At 39.0% G+C, this 22,834-nt stretch overlaps 1 protein-coding gene across 4 annotated transcripts in view; it reads left to right on the top strand.

Annotated features, from left to right (window-relative positions):
* Nucleotides 1–22,834, top strand: part of Ccdc122 (coiled-coil domain containing 122) — a 66,009-nt gene that overhangs the window by 4,489 nt on the left and 38,686 nt on the right. For all 4 annotated transcript variants that reach the window (XM_021182396.3, XM_021182397.3, XM_029469201.2 and 1 more), the window contains exons 2-3: nucleotides 21,498–21,591; nucleotides 22,447–22,559. In XM_021182396.3, coding sequence (XP_021038055.1) covers nucleotides 21,546–21,591; nucleotides 22,447–22,559 — 159 coding nt within the window. In that variant the 5' untranslated portion in view covers nucleotides 21,498–21,545. The remainder of the gene's footprint in view (nucleotides 1–21,497; nucleotides 21,592–22,446; nucleotides 22,560–22,834) is intronic.

Below are 22,834 nucleotides of genomic sequence, written 5' to 3' on the forward strand. Positions count from 1 at the left end.
ACATCTGTCCTTAGTAATAAATTCTATTTCTCCTTCCTTGGGATAACTCCCCCCTCCCCCAGTCCCTTTACTTAGTAATTAACCTCTGTGGTTATACTAATTTTAGCACACATATTGAAGGCTTAAAAGCTAAATCTAACATCCACATATAATAGAAAACATACAAACAGTATTTGGCTTTTTGGGGGTGTGGAGGGGTTACCTTAGTCAAGATGAACTTTTGTTGTTTGTTTTGTTTTGCTTTGTTTTAGCTCCATCCATTGACCTGCAATTTTCTTAATTTTGTTTTTCTGCTTTTTAAAGTAACTTATTAATATCCCATTGTGTAACTATCCCACATTTTCACTATCCATTCATTATTTGATGGGCTTCTAGGCTGTTTGCATTTTCTAGCTGTTATGACTAGAGCAGCAGTGAACATGGATGAGCAAGTGTTTGTGTAGTAAGATTTAGAGTCCTTTGGGCATATGTCCAAGTGTGCTGTAGCTGGATATTGAAGCAGATTAATCTCCAGCTTCCTGAGAAAGCCACACTGATTTCCATAGTGGCAGTACAAGTTTGCATTCCCACAAACACCGAATAAGTGTTCCCCTTGCCCCACATCCTCCCAGCATGAGCTTTGCTTTATTGATCTTGGCCATTCTGACTTGTATAAGATGAAATCTCAAAGTAGCTTTAATTTACATTTTCCTGATGGCTAAGGATATTGAACATTTGTTTAAGTGTTTCTTAACTCTTTTATCATTTGAGAAGTTTCTGATTAGTTCCTAACCTCATTTTTAATTGGGTTATCTGTTTTCTTAATGTTCAGTTATTTTTATTTATCTATTTTAGATGTTATCCCACAATCAGACATATGGCTGGTAAAATCTGTTTTCATTCCATGGCCTGGCACATGGCCATCATTTGCCAGCATGATGGTGTCTTTGGCCTAGAGAAGCCTCTCATCTTTGTGAGGTTCCATGCAGTAGTTGTTGTTCCAACTGCCCGTACTGTCAGTTCAGCTCAGAGAGTCTTTCCTGTGCTGATGAGTTCAAACCTACTTTCTCTTCTCGCAGATATTTAAGGTCTTATGTTGAGGTCCTTGGTCAATTTGAGTTTTGTGCAGGTGATAAATATGGGTGCATTAGAACTATTCTACATGCAACCATCCAGTTTGATCAACATTTGTTGAAGATGCTGTCTTTCTCCAGTTTATATTTTTGGGTCCTTTGTAAAAACTGGAGTGTCCATAGATGTATGTTTTTATCTTTGGGTCTTCAATTCTATTGATCAACATTTCTGGTATGGTGTGCTGTTTTTATTGCTATAGAGTTTTGGTACAACTTAAAATCTGATATGATGATAGAACCAAAAGTCCTTATATTATTCAGGATTTTTATTTAGCTCTCCAGGGTTTTTGTGTCTCCATTAGAAGGTAATAATTTTTTTTCAGTTGATGTGAAGAATTGTGTTGGAATTTAGGTGGGAATTTTGGTCAGTCTGTATTTTATTTTTGGTGGGGTGGATACTTTACAATATTAATCCTACCAATCCATGGGAAATGTTTCTATCTTTTGGCATCTTCTTCAGTCTCTCTCTTCAGTGTCTTAAACTACAAGTCTTTCACTTGCTTAGTGTGGTTGTTTGAGTGAAAATGGCCCCCATAAGCTCACAGGGAGTGGCACTATTAGGAGGTGTGGCTTTTTGGGAGTAGATGTGGCCTTGCTGGAGGAAGTCTGTCAATGGGGGGTGGGCTTTGAGGTTTCAAATGCTCAAACCAGGCCTAGTGTCACTCTTTCTTCCTGCCTCCTATGGATCCAGATGTAGAACTTTCAGCTACCTTGGTAAACCACTCTGGAAATCAGTTGGGCGGTTCCTCAGAAAATTGGACACAGTGCTACCTAAGGACCCAGATATGCCACTCCTGGGCATATACCCAGAAGATGCTCCAACATATAATAAGGACACATGCTCCACTATGTTCATAGCAGCCTTATTTATAATAGCCAGAAGCTGGAAAGAACCCAGATGTCCTTCAACAGAGGAATGGATACAGAAAATATGGTACATTTACACAATGGAGTACTACTCAGCTATTAAAAACAGTGAATTCATGAAATTCTTAGACAAGTGGATAGAACTAGAAAATATCATCCCGAGTAAGGTAACCCAATCGCAAAAGAACACACATGGTATGCACTCACTGATGATAAGTGGATATTAGCCCAAAAATCCAAATAACCAAGATACAATTCACAGATCACATGAAGCTCATGAAGAAGGAAGACCAAAGTGTGGGTGATTTAGTCCTTCTTAGAAGGAGAACAAAATACTCACAAGAGCAAATATGGAGATAAAGTGTAGAGCAGAGACTGAAGAAAAAGCCATCCAGAGACTGTTCCACCTGGGGGATTCATCCCATATACAATTACCAAACACTATTGCAGATGCTAAGAAGTGCATGCTCAAAGGAGCTTGATATGGCTGTCTCCTGTTTTTGTTTTTGTTTTTTTGGTTTTTCGAGACAGGGTTTCTCTGTATAGCCCTGGCTGTCCTGGAACTCACTTTGTAGACCAGGCTGGCCTCGAACTCAGAAATCTGCCTGCCTCTGCCTCCCGAGTGCTGGGATTAAAGGCGTGCGCCACCATGCCTGGCTATGGCTGTCTCCTGAGAGGCCCTGCCAGAGCCTTACAAATACAGAGGTAGATTCTTGCAGGCAACCATTGGACTGAGTGCAGGGTCCCCAATAGAGGAGTTGAACGGTTTGCAACCCCATAGGAAGAACAACAATATCAACCAACCAGATTCCCCCAGAGCTCCCTGGGAGTAAGCCATCAACAAAGGAGTACCCATGGCTCCAGCTGCATATGTAGCAGTAGCAGGGGATGGCCTTGTCATGCATCGGTGGAAGCAGAGATCCTTGGTCCTATGAAGGCTGGATTGATGCCCCAGTGAAGGGAAATTGAGGGCAGGGAGGTGGGAGTGTGGGTGGGTGAACACCCTCATAGAAGCAGGGGGAGGGAGGATAGGATAGAGGGTTTCTAGGAGGGGGGGAAACCAGGGAAGGGGTTAACATTTGAAATGTAAATAAAGAAAATATCCAATAAAAAAGAAAAAAAAGAGTTCCCAGCTACCTCTTCAACATCATGTCATCATGTCTGCCTGTATGCTGCCATGTTTCCTACCATGATGATAATGAACTGATCCTCTGAGCTGTAAGCCAGCCCCCAATTAAATATTTTCCTTTACAAGAGTTACTGTGTTCGTGGTGTCTCTTTATAGCAATAAACCATTTTTTTGAGGCTACTGTAAAAAGTGCTGCTTCCCTGATGTCTTTCTCAATATATTTGTCATTTGTATATAGGAAAGCTTCTGATTTATTTGTGTTATTTTTGTTTCCTACTACTTTGCTGAACATTTTTATGAGTCTTAGAGATTTCCTTGTGGAATTTTTAGGATCTTTTCTGTATAAAACTTTGTCTTCCGCAAATCAAGATACTTCTCCCTTTCCTATTTGTAACACCTAGATCTCCTTCAATTGTCGAGTTAAGTCTTCTGTTCTAGTTAAGGCTTCAAGTGCTGAGCAAGTAGGGAGAGAGTGGGCATTCTTTCCTTGTTCTTGATTTTACTGGAAATGCTTTGATTTTCTCTTCAATTAGGTTAATGTTGGCTGTGGGCTTTCTGTAAATTATCTTTGAGGCATGTCACTTGTACCCCTTGTCTCTCCCTAGGACTTTTATCATGAAAGGATGTTAGATTTTTTTCCTCCCAAAGACCTTTTCTGCACCTAATGAGATGATTGTGTGGGTTTTGTCTTTCAGTTTGTTTATGTGGTAGGTTATGTTTATAGATTTTTGTATGCTGAACTGTCCCTGCATTATTGTGATGAACCCTACATAATCATGGTGGATAATTTTTTAAAGTATTCTTGAATTCAATTGGCAAGTATTTTACTTAGAATTTTTGCATCTATGTTTAGAAGATCTATTGGTCTGTAATTTTCTTTTTTTTGTTAGTTCTTTGTGTGGTCAGTTATCAGGGTAATAGTGGTCTCATAAAATTAGGAAGTGTTCCTTCAGTTTTTATTTTGTGAAATACTCCGAGGAGAAGTACCAATATTAATTCTTTGAAGTACTAGTAGAATTCTGAGCTGAATCCATTTTTTTGGGTTGTTTTGTTTTGGGTTGAAAGGCTTTTAATTACTACTTCTACTTCTATAGGGGATATGGATCTGCTTAAAATGCTTCTTGATTTAACTTTGGTGTAAAATCAAAGTATATATCAAGAAAATCATCTAGTTTTTTTTTAAGTATATCCTTATGATTCTCTAGGTTTCCTCAGTGTCCGTTGTAATGTCATCTCTAATTTGGACCTTTGATCTGTGTTGTTTAGTTTATTTGGCTAAGGGTTTTTCAGTTTTACATATTTTCTAAAAGAGCTAACTTTTTGTTCATTGACTGTCATTTTGTTGTGGTGGTTATTTGTTTCTGTTTCATTGATCTCTTGCTGTCTATCTGTTCTTTTGAGGTGTTGTCTCCTCTTATCCTTCTTTTTTAATTTCTTTTTTATTTTTTATTAGGTATTTTCTTCATTTACATTTCCATTGCTATCCCAAAAGTCCCCCATGCCCTCTCCCCCACTCCCCTACCCACCCACTCCCACTTCTTGGCCCTGGCATTCCCCTGTACTGAGGCATATAAAGTTTGCAAGACCAATGGGCCTCTCTTTCCAATGATGGCTGACTAGGCCTACTTCCGATACATATGCAGCTAGAAACACGAGCTCTGGGTGGGTGGGGGGGTACTGGTTAGTTCATATTATTGTTCCACCTATAGGGTTGCAGACTTAGAACACACAAGATACAAAATACAAACTGCAAAACACATGAAAGTCAAGAAGAACGAAGACCAAAATGTGGACACTTTGCCCCTTCTTAGAATTGGGAACAAAATACCCATGGAAGGAGTTACAGAGACAAAGTTTGGAGCTGAGACAAAAGGATGGGCCATCTAGAGATTGCCATACCCGGGTATCCATCCCATAATCAGCTTCCAAATGCTGACAACATTGCATACACTAGCAAGAGTTTGCTGAAAGGACCCAGATATAGCTGTCTCTTTTGAGGCTATGCAGGGGCCTAGCAAACACAGAAGTGGATGCTCACAGTCAGCTATTGGATGGATCACAGGGCCCCCAATGGAGGAGCTGGAGAAAGTACCCAAGGAGCTAAAGGGGTCTGCAATCGTCTTATCCTTCTAAAGCTTTGAACTTGCCTCTTAGATCTGCCTTCATTGTGTTCCATAGGTTTGAATGTGTGGTTTTTTCAATAGCATTCAATTCTAAAGTACTTTTAAATTTCCCTTTTGATTTCTCTCTTTACCCATTTTTCTATTCAGTAGTGAGTTATGTTTTTTCCGTAGGTGAGTATGTAGTATCCTTCCCACTCCTGATCAGTTTGGATTTGAAGTTTATTTTGTCAGATATTAAAATGGCTACACCTACTTGTTTTTCAGCCCACTTGTGTGGAATATAACATTCCTCATTCCATCCTTCTATCCTAAGGTAATATCTGTCCTTGATGGCTGAGTGTTTCTTACATACAATAGGAAGATCCTGTTTTCTAATCCGATCAGCTAGCCTGTGACTTTTTATTGAAGATTTATACTATTAATATTGAGAATTATCAATAAGCTGTGTTTGTTTTGTTTTTATGATGTGAGGTTTTTCTCCTCTCTTCAACTTAGTGGGGTATTTTGTGTGTGGTTTTAGGTGTAATTAACATCTTTGGACTAAAGTTTTCCTTCTAGTGCCTTCTATATGCTAGGTTGGTAGAAGTTGCTTAAGTTTTGTTTCATCATGGAATGTTTTTCTTTCTCTGTTGATTGTGATTGGCATTTTTGTTGGGTGTAGTAGTCTGGGACAGCATCTGTGGTCTCTTGGAGTTTGTAAAACATCTATCCATGCTGTAAGTCTTTATTGAAAAGTCTGGTGTTATTCCGATTGACCTTCCTGCTTATAGGTGATTGGTCTTTTGCCCTTGCAGGTTTTAATATACATTCTTTGTTCTCTGTGTTTAGTGTTTTGATTATATGTCATGGGAATTTCTTTTTTGGTCCTGTCTATTTTGTATTTTCTATTCACCTTATACCTTGTGTTCTTTATTCTCCTTATACCTTGTGTTCTGTATTCACCTTATACCTTGTGTTCTTTATTCTCCTTATACCTTGTGTTCTCTATTCTCCTTATACCTTGTGTTCTCTATTCTCCTTATACCTTGTGTCCTCTATTCACCTTATACCTTGTGTTCTCTATTCTCCTTATACCTTGTGTCCTCTATTCACCTTATACCTTGTGTTCTCTATTCTCCTTATACCGTGTGTTCTCTATTCTCCTTATACCTTGTGTTCTCTATTCTCCTTATACCTTGTGTCCTCTATTCTCCTTATACCTTGTGTTCTCTATTCTCCTTATACCTTGTGTTCTGTATTCACCTTATACCTTGTGTTCTGTATTCACCTTATACCTTGTGATCTGTATTCACCTTATACCTTGTGTTCTGTATTCACCTTATACCTTGTGTTCTTTATTCTCCTTATACCTTGTGTTCTCTATTCTCCTTATACCTTGTGTTCTCTATTCTCCTTATACCTTGTGTCCTCTATTCACCTTATACCTTGTGTTCTCTATTCTCCTTATACCGTGTGTTCTCTATTCTCCTTATACCTTGTGTTCTCTATTCTCCTTATACCTTGTGTCCTCTATTCTCCTTATACCTTGTGTTCTCTATTCTCCTTATACCTTGTGTTCTGTATTCACCTTATACCTTGTGTTCTGTATTCACCTTATACCTTGTGTTCTCTATTCTCCTTATACCGTGTGTTCTCTATTCACCTTATACCTTGTGTTCTCTATTCTCCTTATACCGTGTGTTCTCTATTCTCCTTATACCTTGTGTCCTCTATTCTCCTTATACCTTGAGTTCTCTATTCTCCTTATACCTTGTGTTCTCTATTCTCCTTATACCTTGTGTCCTCTATTCTCCTTATACCTTGTGTTCTCTATTCTCCTTATACCTTGTGTTCTGTATTCACCTTATACCTTGTGATCTCTATTCTCCTTATACCTTGGTTGGCACCTTCTTTAGGTTGGCAAAATTTTCATCTATAATTTTGCTTTAAAAAAGTATTTTCTATGCCTTTAACTTGGGTTTCTCTTCCCTTTTTATCTCTATTATTTGTAAATCTGGTCTTGTCATAGTTTTCCAAATTCCTGGATGCTTAACTTTTTTTTTTTTTTTGGTTCTTTCAAGACATTAACATTTTTAAAAGCTGAACTATTTATTTCTTCTTTCTCTTCAAAACTCAAAATTCTATCTTCCATGTCTTGTTGGTGAGGCTTAACTCTGAGGCTTTTGATTTGCTAAATTTTGTATTTCCAGTTTTATTTCAGTTGAGTTTTCATTAGTGATTGTATTTCTTTTTTGAAGTCTTTCGCTTTTAATTTTGTATTATTTCATTCAACTGTTTCTTTATGTTTTCATGGTCTTTATTAAAGGATTTATTCATATCCCATTTAAGATCCTTGAATATGTTAATAATTGCTATTTTGGATTGTGTTTTAGTTTTATTACATTTATTAAGGCCTGCTGAGCTGAAACAGGGTTATTAGTTTCTGGTAGAGGCATATTATTTTGGTAGTTAATGTGTTTTTATACTAGAGTCTAGGTATCTGGAATTATGATGATTAAGGTATTTCTAGTTTTGACCTATGGTCTTGTCTTTGTTGGATGGGTGTCTTATTCTTTGGTTGCTGTTGCCCTTTCTGGATCCTAGGCAAGTTGGGTAGATGTGAGGTCCCTGGTAGAGAATGCTTCCACAAGTTGGTTGGTGACAGAAAGGAATGGGGGTAGGCTAGGGAAGAAAGACTGAGAGGAGCTATGGCAAAGAGTTAGGGGGATCTGGTTCACACCAAGAGGTGGAAAACCCAGCGAGTGAATTGTGGTAAGAGGTGGGATGTTTGCAAGTAGGCTGTATTAAGAGGAAGATTACATCTGGAGACACGGAGATGAAAGAGCTAGAGAGATCTTGAATCTATACCAACAGTCGTGGTCTTCAGTGAATGATGTTGAGATGGGAGGAGGAGCTCCTGAAAGACCATTTCTGTTGTACAGAGAATGATGAGAACCAGAGGGGTAGTAAAAATTACCTTCTTGAGTCCAAGCCCCTGTGGTCTGCCCTATCCCATCCCCATTCCTTTCTGTCACCAAACAACTTGTGGAAGCATTCTCTACCATGGACCTCACATCTACCCAACTTAAAAATTAAAAGTGAAAGAGTACTTGGTCCAAGGGAGCAAGTGTTTCTGGGTATCTGTTGACACAAAGAAATGGAGATGAGCTAGAAGGGAAGCCTGGGGTCAGGGGAGACTGAGTTGTCTCCCAACAAGAGTGGACTCCCCAGGGAGTGGAGGTAGTGTGGGAAGAGTAACCTCTGCAAGCCATCTGCTACAGGACTGACTGAGACTGGAGAGATCAAAATGGAAGACAGGAAGGAGAATGAAAATCTGTCCTTCCATCTTATGATCAGTCTAGGTCAAGTGTTTATTAATATTCTCAGCTTCCACTGTAATACATTTTTAATGAATATGATTTATGGATTTCTTTTGGTTGGCATCTAGCTTGCTATGATTCTTTGTAAAGATTTATGTAATTTTAATAAAATATCAGTAGATGGCAGTAGATTGCTTTTCTTTTCTCTTTTCTCTTCTCTTCTTTTCTTTTTTTCTTTTCTTTTTCTTTTTCATGTTCCACCATAGAGATCTAGGAGAAAAACAACAAAGAAAACAACAACAAAAAAATCCAACTCAATCTTTTTCATTTTTTTAAAAGAATAGTTGGTTATTAAATGTTATGTAAGAGTTCTTCAACTGATGTTGATTTGGAAATAAAGATCAAGAAATACCAGCTATGTTCTTTTATGAATCTAGTTTTCTTCATTCTTTATATGTCACCAAATATTTGAGGGAGTGCAAAAAGAGTAGGATGCTATTTACCTTTATAGAGTATAGTCTAACGGGGAATAGAAGAAAATGATTAAAAGTATAAGAACAAAAGGGTTTTTTGAATAGTTGGGAACTTGCTGAATGCTTCACCTAATATGGTAAATGGTACTACCTAGATTTAAAGTGAGAGAGTCTCACTGTAGAGCCTAAAATGTTATCTAGCAGAGTATGTAGAGAAACAATATACTAAAAAGAGAGATTCATGTCTGCCTAGATATACTTTCTTTTTGAAGAAGATGGTATCTAAATTAGAGTTGAATTGAAAGGTTGACTGTAATGTGGATATCTTAGAGTTTTACTGCTGTGAACAGACACCATGACCAAGGCAAGTCTTATCAAAACAACATTTAATTGGGGCTGGCTTACAGGTTTAGAGGTTCAGTCCATTTTCATCAGGTGGGAGCATGGCAGTATCCAGGCAGGCATGGCGCAGGAAGAGCTGAGAGTTCTACATCTTCATCCAAAGGCTGCTAGTGGAAGACTGACTTTCAGGCACCTAGGGTTTAAGCCCACACCCACAGTGACACACCTTCTCCAACCAGGTCACACCTCCAAATGGTGCCATTCCCTGGTCCAAGAATATACAAACCATCACAGTGGACATGATCAGAACTATCTCAAGAAACATTATTATGTCATAATAGGGTGAAGTAGAGATATATAGATAAACAGACAGACAAACTGATTGATTGATTATGGGTCTGCACATACTATGTGCCAGGCATTTCTTGGTATCTATGCTTTTAAAGTTTGCATTGGCTGAAGGATATAAAAACAGGTATAAAAGATGCCAGTGATGATCAATGCTATTAAAAACAATAGAGTTGGAAACATGGCTCAATCAGTAGTGTGTTTGCATACATGAAGACTTAAGTTAGTTCCCACAAAGCTCACATAAGAAAGCCAAGCAGAGTAGTATATGCCTGTAATATGCCACTAGGAAGGCAGAGATAGGATGGTCCCTGGACCATGCTGGCCAGCCAGTCTAGCCTAACCAGTGAATTAGGTTCAGTGGGAGAGTTTATTTCCAAACAAACAAAGACATAGAAAGTCATTGGGAAAGACATTCACTCAAGGTCTGCCTGCCTTTGCCTCCACATATGTGCACACGTATGGATGGGGAAGAGAGAGAGAGAGAGAGAGAGAGAGAGAGAGAGAGAGAGAGAGAGAGAGAGAGAGAGAGGAAGAAGAAGAAGAAGAAGAAGAAGAAGAAGAAGAAGAAGAAGAAGAAGAAGAAGAAGAAGAGGAGGAGGAGGAGGAGGAGGAGGAGGAGGAGGAGGAGGAGGAGGAAGAGGAAGAAGAGGAGGAAGAGGAAGAAGAGGAGGAGAAAAAGAAAAGAAGAGGAGGAGGAGGAGGAGGAAGAGGAAGAGGAAGAGAAAGAGGAAGAGAAAGAAATGAAAGAATAAGGCCATGCTTAAGGAAGAGCTGTTAGGAAAGATTCCCTGTTAACACAGTTAAGGGAAATTGGATTCCAATATAACTTAAATGTGACCAGTAAGGTATTTTTGTTTTTGTTGTTTTGTTTTTAAGAAGATTTACTTATTTATTTTATGTATATGAGTACACTGTATCTGTCTTTAGATAAACCAGAAGAGGGCATTGGATCCCATTATAGATGGTTGTGAGCTACCATGTGGTTGCTGGGAATTGAAGTCAGGGCCTCACCTTTGGAAGAACAGCCAGAACTTTTAATCACTGAGCTATCTCTCCAACTTCAAGTAATAAGTTTAAAAGAAAGAATTGTATTATCTAAAGGAAGAAAAATAATCAGAATCTGGTTTGTCCCTTGAGTGAGACAAAGAAAGTTCTGGCCTTGGACATTGTACTTGTGGTGTATCTTTAAGGACAAAGGGGCAAGGAACTCACATTATCTTTCCAAATCTAGCTAAATTGCCCTGAGATCTCTATCTTTTTGAGACTTCTGAGATAATAACCTAGTATTTGTGTCCTGAACAACAACAATGGACTTATAATTTATTGAGATATGCAATGCTGGAGGGGACAAAGAGGTGAGGAGTTTAAAAATAGTAATGCCTGTTCAAAAATCAAGTGGAGATATGAAGTAGGGAATCTGATCTGAGTCTGTAGGTAAAAAAGGATGTTCAGGGTAGAGATATAGATTTAGGAATGCTCAGCCTCATACTAGATGATCTTAAAGAATCGAACTGAAGGGTATACTGTATCAGGAGGACCAGAAAGGAGGTAGGTGAAGATGAGTACCAGGACACTCTATAACAGTGAGGAAGACAAGTCCCTTCCAGTCAGTGCCAGCACAGGGTCACCTGGGTGCAGAGTTGGCGGACACCGCCAAGATCCTTAGAGGACTCTCCACACGATCTTTGGACCTCTGGTGAGTGGAACACAACTACTGCTCCAATCCAATCACGCGGGACCTGAGACAGCATTAGGGAAGCAGAAAACCCGGCCTGATCAGGGTCACAAGCCCCTTCCGGTTGGCACCAGCACCGGGTCACCTTGGGCGCAGAGTCGGCAGACACCCCCAAGGTCCCTAGAGGACAGCTTCTGAGGCAGATCTCCTTACGGGCTCCAGACATCTGGGCACCTTCCCTGCCAGAGGAGAGGTGTCTGCCCCACACGGGAAGGCTTTGCCAGAGCACCAGGGGAACTCATCTTGGTTCCCGAATCCCTCTGAGACTAATCTGCACAGGTGAGAGTGTGGACTACAGAAGCTAACAGTTTCTGGGACAGGCCCTGTTTTGGGCCTTCATCTTCTGCCAGGAGGCAAGTATCTGTGCACCTTCCCTGCAAGAGGAGAGATTGCCTGCAGAGAGTGCTCTGACCACTGAAACTCAGAAGAGAGCTAGTCTCCCATGTCTGCTGATAGAGGCTAACAGAATCACGAGAGGAACAAGCTCTAACCAGAGACAACTATAACTACTAACTCCAGAGATTATCAGATAGCAAAAGGCAAACATAAGAATCTTACTAACAGAAACCAAGAACACTCACCATCATCAGAACGCAGCACTCCCACCTCACCCAGTCCTGGGCACGCCAACACACCCGAAAAGCTAGACCTGGATTTAAAAGCATATCTCATGATGATGGTAGAGGGACTTTTATAACTCACTTAAAGAAATACAGGAGAACACTGCTAAAGAGTTACAAGTCCTTAAAGAAAAACAGGAAAACACAGCCAAACAGGGAGAAGTCCTTAAAGAAAAACAGGAAAACACATCCAAACAGGTGCTGGAAATGAACAAAACCATACTAGATCTAAAAAGGGAAGTAGACACAATAAAGAAAACCCAAAGTGAGGCATCACTGGAGATAGAAACCCTAGGAAAGAAATCTGGAACCATAGATGCGAGCATCAGCAACAGAATACAAGAGATGGAAGAGAGAATCTCAGGTGCAGAAGATTCCATAGAGAACATCGGCACAACAATCAAAGAAAATGGAAAATGCAAAATGCAAAAAGACCCTAACTCGAAACATCCAAGAAATCCAGGACACAATGAGAAGACCAAACCTACGGATAATAGGAGTTGATGAGAATGAAAATTTTCAACTTAAAGGGCCAGCAAATATCTTCAACAAAATTATAGAAGAAAGCTTCCCAAACCTAAAGAAAGAGATGCCCCTGAACATACAAGAAGCCTACAGAACTCCAAATAGACTGGACCAGAAAAGAAATTCCTCCCGACACATAATAATCAGAACAACAAATACACTAAATAAAGATAGAATATTAAAAGCAGTAAGGGAAAAAGGTCAAGTAACATATAAAGGCAGACCTATCAGAATTACACCAGACTTTTCACCAGAGACTATGAAAGCCAGAAGAGCCTGGACAGATGTTATACAGACACTAAGAGAACACAAATGCCAGCCCAGACTACTATACCCAGCCAAATTTTCAATTACCATAGATGGTGAAACCAAAGTATTTCACGAAAAAACTCAAATTCACACATTATCTTTCCATGAATCCAGCCCTTCAAAGGATAATAACAGAAAAAAACCAATACAAGGACGGAAAACATACCCTAGAAAAAGCAAGAAAATAATCCTTCAACAAACCTAAAATATGACAGCCACAAGAACAGAATGGCAACTCTAACAACAAAAATAATAGGAAGCAACAATTACTTTTCCTTAATATCTCTTAATATCAATGGACTCAATGCCCCCAATAAAAAGACATAGACTAACAGACTGGCTACACAAACAGGACCCAACCTTTTGCTGCTTACAGGAAACCCATCTCAGGGAAAAAGACAGACACTACCTCAGAATGAAAGGCTGGAAAACAATTTTCCAAGCAAATGGTCTGAAGAAACATCCTGGAGTAGCAATTCTAATATCTAATAAAATCGACTTCCAACCCAAAGTTATCAAAAAAGACAAGGAGGGAAACTTCATACCCATCAAAGGTAAAATCTTCCAAAAGGAACTACTTTCAATTCTGAATATCTATGCTCCAAATGCAAGGGCAGCCACATTCATTAAAGAAACTTTAGTAAAGCTCAAAGCACACATTGTACCTCACACAATAATAGTGGGAGACTTCAACACATCACTTTCATCAATGGACAGATCATGGAAACAGAAACTAAAGAGGGGCACAGTGAAACTAACAGAAGTTATGAAACAAATAGATTTAACAGATATCTACAGAACATTTTATCCTAAAACAAAAGGATATACCTCATGGTAACTTCTCCAAAATTGACAATAAAATTGGTCACAAAACAGGCCTCAACGGATACAAAAATATTGAAATCGCCTCATGCATCCTATCAGATCACCATGGACTAAGGCTGATCTTCAATAACAACATAAATAATGGAAAGGGAACATTCACTTGGAAACTGAACAACACTCTTTCAATGATACCTTGGTCAAGGAAGGAATAGAGAAACAAATGGAAGACTTTTTAGAGTTTAATGAAAATGAAGCCACAACATACCCAAACTTATGGGACACAATGAAAACATTTCTAAGGGGAAAACTCATAGCTCTGAGTGCCTCCAAAAAGAAACTAGAGAGAGCACACACTAGCAGCTTGACAACACACCTAAAAGCTCAAGAACAAAAGGAAGCAAATTCACCCAAGAGGAGTAGATGGCAGGAAATAATCAAACTCAGGGGCGAAATCAACCAAGTAGAAACAAGAAGAACTATTCAAAGAATCAACCAAATGAGGAGCTGGTTCTTTGAGAAAATCAACAAGATAGATTAACCCTTACCCACACTCACTAGAGGGCACAGGGATAGCATCCTAATTAACAAAATCAGAAATGAAAAGGGAGACATAACAACAACTCCTGAAGAAGTCCAAAACACCATCAGATCCTTCTACAAAAGGCTATACTCAATAAAACTGGAAAACCTGGATGAAATGGACAAGTTTCTAGACAGATACCAGGTAACAAAGTTAAATCAGGATCAGGTTAATGATCTAAACAGTCCTATATCCCCTAAAGAAATAGAAGCAGTCATTAATAGTCTCCCAACCAAAAGAAGCCCAGGACCAAATGGGTTTAGTGCAGAGTTCTATTAGACCTTCAAAGAAGATCTAATTCCAGTTCTTCACAAACTATTCCACAAAATAGAAGCAGAAGGTACTCTACCAAATTCATTCTATGAAGCCACAATTACTCTGATACCTAAACCACAGCAAGACCCAACAAAGATAGAGAACTTCAGACCAATTTCCCTTATGAATATTGATGCAAAAATACTCAATAAAATTCTCGCTAACCGAATCCAAGAATACATCAAAACAATCATCCATCCTGACCAAGTAGGTTTCATTCTAGGGATGCAGGGATGGTTTAATATACGGAAATCCATCAATATAATCCACTATATAAACAAAAGACAAAAACCACATGATCATCTCCTTAGATGCGGAAAAAGCATTTGACAAAATCCAATACCCGTTCATGATAAAAGTCTTGTAAAGATCAGGAATTCAAGGCCCATCCCTAAACATGACAAAAGCAATCTACAGCAAACCATTAGCCAACATCAAAGTAAATGGTGAGAAGCTGGAAGCAATCCCACTAAAATCAGGGACTAGACAAGGCTGCCCAATTTCTCCCTACGTATTAAACATAGTACTTGTAGTCCTAGCCAGAGCAATTCGACAACAAAAGGAGATCAAGGGGATACAAATTGGAAAGGAAGAAGTCAAAATATCACTTTTTGCAGATGATATGATAGTATATATAAGTGACCCTAAAAATTCCACCAGAGAACTCCTAAGCCTGATAAACAGCTTCAGTGAAGTAGCTGGATATAAAATTAACTCAAACAAGGCAATGGCCTTTCTCTACACACAAGATAAACAGGCTGAGAAAGAAATTTGGGAAACAACACCCTTCTCAATAGTCACAAATAATATAAAATACCTTGGCGTGAGTCTAACTAAGGAAGTGAAAGATCTCTATGATAAGAACTTCAAGTCTCTGAAGAAAGAAATTAAAGATCTCAGAATATGGAACGATCTCCCATACTCATGGATTGGGAGGATCAATATAGTAAAAATGGCTATCTTGCCGAAAGCAATCTACAGATTCAATGGAATCCCCATCAAAATTCCAACTCAATTCTTCACCGAATTAGAAAGAGCAATCTGCAAATTCATCTGGAATAACAAATAACCTAGGATAGCAGAAACTCTTCTCAATGATAAAAGAACCTCTGGTTGAATGAATCACCATGCCTGACCTAAAGCTGTACTACAGAGCAATTGTGATAAACACTGCATGGTACTGGTATAGTGACAGACAAGTAGACCAATGAAATAGAATTGAAGACCCAGAAAAGAACCCACACTCCTATGGTCACTTGATCTTTGACAAGGCAGCTAAAACCATCCAGTGGAAAAAGACAGCATTTTCAACAAATGGTGCTGGCACAACTGGCGGTTATCATGTAGAAGAATGCGAATTGATCCATTCCTATCTCCTTGTACTAAGGTCAAATCTAAGTGGATCAAGGAACTCGACATAAAACCAGAGACACTGAAACTTATAGAGGAGAAAGTGGGGGAAAGCCTTGAAGATATGGGCACAGGGGAAAAATTCCTGAATAGAACAACAATGGCTTGTGCTGTAAGATTGAGAATCGACAAATGGGACCTCATAAAATTGCAAAGCTTCTGTAAGGCAAAAGACACTGTCAATAAGACAAAAAGGTCATCAACAGATTGGGAAAGGATCTTTACCTATCCTAAATCAGATAGGGGACTAATATCCAACATATATAAAGAACTCAAGAAGGTGGACTCCAGAAAATTAAATAACCCCATTAAAAAATGGGACTTAGAGCTAAACAAAGGATTCTCACCTGAGGAATACCGAATCGCTGATAAGCACCTGAAAAAATGTTCAGCATCCTTAATCATCAGGGAAATGCAAATCAAAGCAACCCTGAGATTCCACCTCACACCAGTCAGAATGGCTAAGATCAAAAATTCAGGTGACAGCAGATGCTGGCGAGGATGTGGAGAAAGAGGAACACTCCTTCATTGTTGGTGGGATTGCAAGCTTGTTCAACCACTCTGGAAATCAGTCTGGTGGTTCCTCAGAAAATTGGACATAGTACTACCGGAGGATTCCGCAATACCTCTCCTGGGCATATATCCAGAATATGTTCCAACCGGTAAGAAGGACACATGCTCCACTATGTTCATAGCAGCCTTATTTATAATAGCCAGAAGCTGAAAAGAACTCAGATTTCCCTCAACAGAAAATTTTCTGGATACAGAAAATGTGGTACAATTATACAATGGAGTACTACTAAGCTATTAGAAAGAATGAATTTATGAAATTTCTAGGCAAATGGATAGACTTGGAGGGCATCATCCTGAGTGAAGTAACCCAATCACAAAAGAACTCACATGATATGTACTCACTGATAATTGGATATTAGCCCAGAAACTTAGAATACCTAAGATACAAGATACAATTTGCAAAACACACGAAACTCAGGAATAATGAATACAAAGTGTGGACACTTTGCCCCTTCTTAGAATTGGGAACAAAGCACCCATGGAAGGAGTTACAGAGACAAAGTTTGGAGCTGAGATGAAAGGATGGACCATCTAGAGACTGCCATACCTGGGGATCCATCCCATAATCAGCCTCCAAACGCTGACACCATTGCATACACTAGAGAGATTTTGCTGAAAGGGCCCAGATATAGCTGTCTCTTGGGAGGCTATGCCGGTGCCTGGGAAACACAGAAGTGGATGCTCACAGTCAGAAGTTAATGGATCACAGAGCCCCCAATGGAGGAGCTAGAGAAAGTACCCAAGGAGCTAAAGGGGTCTGCAACCCTATAGGTGGAACAACATTATGAACTAACCAGTACCCCAGAGCTTGTGTCTCTAGCTGCATATGTATCAGAAGAGGGCTTAGTCGGCCATCATTGGAAAGAGAGGCCCATTGGTCTTGCAAACTTTATATGCCTCAGTACCGGGGAACGCCAGGGCCAAGAAGAGGGAGTGTGTGTGTGGGAAGTGTTGGGGGGGAGGGTATGGGGGACTTTTGGGATAGCATTGGAAATGTAAATGAAGAAAATACCTAATTAAAAAATGCAATAAAAAAAAGAAAATACCTAATTAAAAAAAATTTTTTAAAAAGTGAGGAAGATGAAAAGAACCAGCAAAAGGGGCAAGGTATTGTGCTTCAGAGGAGGAAGTCACGATCAAATGTGTTAAATGTTGTCAATAGGTCAAATAAAAGGAAGCTTGAACTTTGAATGTAGAAACATGGAGGACATAGATACCATGCAGAAGTACATTAAAGATGGTGTGGTAGATACTTGAGTGGGCTCCAGAATAACGAAAGGAAGAGGATAGCAAGTATCTTGGATAGAAAGGGATTAAAGAAAGGCATTGATATCTGAAAGAGCTCATCGTGTGACTGTGGTGGCATTCCTGTTGGTTAGGTTTGGGGTAATGTGCATAACCAGATAAAGAAGGAACGTATTTTGATACTAAGGCCTTTGAGGACACTACTATACCTAGTGACCTGATGAAGGGGCAGTGTTTCTGGGTTTCACTTAAACCAAAAACAGGTAAAGCAAGCTTGGAGATTCTGCTGAAGGTGGAGCTTGAGTTTCAGGGAGCACAAAGGATGTGTTGGGGCATGTCCTTGCATCCATTTGAGGGATGTATCAAGCTCAGTGGAGATACATCTTTGTAGTAAAGAATGATTTGAAGGCCTGAAGGCTTTTCCTAAAGACTGAGTTAAGATAGATATTAAGTATAATATCCAGGTTTAGGCCGATTGTGCCAGTGGCACTGGTTTGGAGGAGGGAGATTGAAGTTACTAGGAAGATAACTCACCTAATAGGAAATTATAGCATGAAATTAGGTTCCTTATTCAAACATGCAAATTGGGGTGCTGAAGCCACTATCTTGAAATAGTTCCTCAAACAGAAAAGTGGTGATGGTAGTATGAATGGGGAAGCAGATGCTCTATGGTAGGATGTGTGTACACAAAGACATTATGCCTGGGTTCAAACCCCCAGAACTAAGGGAAAAAGATTAACAATCTAATTTGATTCTGAAGTGAAGATTCTACCCTCTCAAAAGTAGTACTCTAACATAACATTAAGAATATGAACTTTGGTACCAAAATAAATTAATTCAAGTATCATCACTATAGCTACCTGACTATATGTGGTGCCTCAGTGAGCTTTTCTATAAATATCTACCTCATAGGGTCAGATGAGTTCATATAAGTAAAATACTTAGAACACTACCAAGAGCAGAATAAATATTACATTAATACATAAAGGTCTAAAGTACGTAGTGTCCAGCACAAGTAGGCATAAAAGAAGCTCAGGACTGTAGTCAGTGAAAGCACTGGGCTAAGCACAAAGTTTGCGCTTTCAAGTTAGGTAGGTGAACTTTAAAGTCTCTGACTACAAAACCTAATAAGCCAGCTAGAGAATGTGATCATATCCACCAATGTTAATCTGAGGCAGGTCTGTGTGCAGTGATGGAAGGATACAGAGCAGAGGCATGACAATGGAATGGACTCAGAGTCAGGAAGACAGTAGGAAGGAAGGAAGTTCCAAGTGAGATTTGAAGGGAGTGACTTGAAGACAAGAAAATATCCAGAGTCTGACAATCTGCCATGCCACACCCACTCCAGTGAAAACTGTATGACAGGCCCAAAAGCTTGAACATGGTTCTGAGGCAAAAAGTTTCACAGAAACTTAGTCTCCTGGAGTCTTGGCAACCCGTAGCATGAATGCTCCAAACTTGTCCTTCAATATTGTTTTATTATAAGTGCCTCTAAGGAATGATTTTTGACATATAGCTAAGTTAGATTAGCCCCCACCAGTGTTCCAATATCCTAGGAATTGTTGAGCCAACCTTGGGCTTTGGTTTTAGTAAGAATGTTATTCATTCAGATTAAATGCCTCCAGTGTACAGTGAAAGAAATCAGGCATTACAGTTTACTGGAAAAGAGCTAGAAATCTCAGGGCTAGTCTACAAAGTAAATTTAGAATAACAGCCAAGTCACGCCCATGTGCAAGAATTTACAATGGCCTAGGAAGAAGGAAGGTTGTGGTCTAAGAAGGAACTAGAGTAAATACTTAGAATAACAGCTGAGTCACTCCCATACACAGGAATTTACAATGGCCTAGGGGGAAGGTGGACTATACAATAGACTAGAATTGGACCTATGGCACGGGCATAAAGCCCTTGCCTCTGGCTTCTAAGAATAAGCTGACCTTAGGTGAGGCTGCTTTTGATCCCAGTGGTAAACACTGAATTTTATTCCAGTTGTAAACACTGCCTGGTTCCTGTCAGTTTTTGTGTATGCATTTCTGTGTTTTGTTTTGTTTTGTTTTGTTTTGTTTTGTTTTTTGAGGTAGGGTTTCTCTGAATAGCCCTGGCTGTCCTGGAACTTACTCTGTAGATCAGGCTGGCCTCCAACTCAGGAATCCACCTGCCTCTGCCTCCCAAGTGCTGGAATTAAAGGCATGTGCCACCACTGCTCGGCACATTTCTCTGTTTTGTGTAAAGAGTCATTTTGCATCGGGTAACCTCAATGTACCTTGGATGACCTTAATGTGTCACCTAACTTCCTTGTTTTCTTCTTTAAGTCTGATGCTTGTTTTGAGAAATTACATTCGGATACAGTACTCTCTCTGTGTCAGTGTCTGTTTGTCATTTTTCTGCCAACTCCTTGCCCACCTAAATACTGGGACCCTGATTCTCCTGTGGGTTGAGGGGCTGACTGAGTCCAGTCTGCGGCACTGCTAGCCAAACTTTCAGGGTTCCTCTGCTTAGTGTAAGATATTTATACATAGGTTTCAATCTCCTTACCTAGGAAGCAATTTTGGTTTTCTTTCTTTTTGTTTATGGAATACATCTTAGTCATTTAAGTTTTATCTTAGAAGGCATCTGTAATGTGTGTGTGTATTGTGTTGTGTTATGTTGCATTTAATCCTCACAAAAGATGCGTGGTGGTAGCTGAAACTTCTCTGTGGATGTTTTCTCACATGTGCCAAGTTTTGGGATAAAGTTTCTTAGTTTTTTTTGTTTTGTTTTTGTTTTGTCATGCAAAGTTTGGAATCACTTTAGTTTAGATAATATTTACAACATCTATAAAAATCTTGGGCTTTTGCTAACATATAGTCAACTGACTAGAAAATTCTTCATGTACAAATGCTAAATAAAAGGTGATAATGTCCGGTCTCAGTGGAAGTTGTTGACATTGAATCCATTTATTTCATCATGAGAACTTGTATCTTTCCTCTGGACAGGCAAACTCTGATGTTTTCCTGAGACCCGCAACATTCCTGTCCTGTAACCTTGCCACTCGTGTGTTAGTGTGATTCTTTCTCTTTCTTTTTGATGGAATAATGCCTCTGCCTTCATCTTATCAGTTGCTCCTAAATAAAAGATAGATAAGTAGGCTTCCAAACCTGCTTAGGATCAGGACCTGCCATAGTCAAAATAATACTGGACATAAATTTTCAGATGTTCTTGAAATGAACTGGTTAAATCTATTTCAACACAGTACTCAACATTCCTACTGCTAATCCAGAATAACTATCCAACATATGTCAGGTATTTTATGTGTGTGTGTGTGTGTGTGTGTGTGTGTGTGTGCATATATTTACGTAATACACACATACACACACACATATACATCACATTTAAGATTATGTTATAATATCTTTAATTATTACCTTGGCCTTGTGGGGCTTCACAGGTGAAGACACTGAAGATAAACAAACAAACAAAAAAAAACTTCCTCCAGGTCCTAACAGCTGAAAAGCAAAGCCAAAACTTAAATATATTTTTTCTTTCCTTCCTAAGTCTCACTTCATTATTGGTAGTAATGGTGAACACTCCTTAATTATCCTTGTAATGTATTTAACAATTGTCAGGATAATGAATATGTGACATGAAGAAAGAAAAATTGAAACATTATCAATATATTGTTTTGTAGGAGAAAAGAAAGCAAACCAATCCAGGGAAAAGAATTACCAGACAAAGAATGTCAGGAGACACAGAAAGGAAGAATGAAGTCATTCCTACAAAAGGTAAGAGGTGTCTTAGCCTAACAGATAAGGAAGTGATCTGAGCTGAACAGCTGGATGCTCAGGAGCAGTGATGGAAAGGAATGAAAGTATCCAGAGGATAAAACCGGTAGCAAGTGAGAGGAAAAGATCACAGTCATAGTTCATCAGAATAAGCACACAGAGGGCTCATATGTTTTACATAGCACTTAAAACATAGGACTACACAAATAAGAAATACTGATAGTGTGTGTGTGTGTGTGGGGGGGTCTTCCCCAGGGTAGAGCACATCAGTTGGTTATCCAGTGCTAAGTAGTCAGCCTTGAGAACATATGGGCAAGTTACATTATGTAGACCAAGAAGGCTGTACTTGTACATTTGGTAGTATGTGTGTGTGTGTGATGCATATATATGCATATATGTATGTGTGTATATGTGTGTGTAACAAAAATTAATAGGAAAAGGTTATAAATTTTGGAAAAAGAGTGAGTAAATTTGGAGTCGTAATTTAAAAAGGTGAATGATTTTAAAAGTCAGGATCAACCATACTGAAAAATAATAAACTATAAGTGGTTTTCACTTACTATGGTAGCACTGTAATTATAATATATGTGCAAGATGTCTATATTAAGAAATTCAGAAAATCACACTCACTCTGTCCTGTAAAGAGCTGGTAGCATACTGAGGTGAGCAGCCTTGCAGTGCCATTACTACTGCCTTGTTCTTGATTTTCTTTAGAACTTAAAGAGGAGACTGTCAGTCCTAAATTTAGTTATTATAAGAAAAAAATCAAGTTTTTAATGAATTTATAGAAAGAAACATGTCTTTCTTAAAATGTCTTCGTTTAATTTTTATTAAATAGCTTTTCCTTTTGTCTAGCTGCGGTCAAAGACACATCTGCATTAACTGATGCTGTAGAGCAAGTCGCCAAACAACAACAGTCACAAACATCAGAAATAGAAAAACATAAAAAAATTCTGTTCCAGTTGCAGGTAATTAATTTCATATCTTTTAAATGCCCTTTTTAGTGATCTGTAACTTACAAAGAAAATACAGGTGACAGTTCAGTCAGTGATGTGCTTGACACACTGGCAACGTCTAGTGCATCAGGGTCCCTGGGTGGGATCACAGTAATCAGGACTCGGGGTGCAGAGCACTGCATACTTTATTGAATTCTCCAGCATCTTTTATAGGCAAGCACAATAAAGATCTCTCACAGCTTCTAATTCTCAACAGCTTCTGTTTCTCAAACAGTAGTTTATCTAGG

Source organism: Mus caroli, unplaced genomic scaffold, assembly GCF_978045245.1.
Source record: "Mus caroli unplaced genomic scaffold, Mus_caroli_1 scaffold_12, whole genome shotgun sequence".
NCBI lineage: Eukaryota > Metazoa > Chordata > Mammalia > Rodentia > Muridae > Mus > Mus caroli.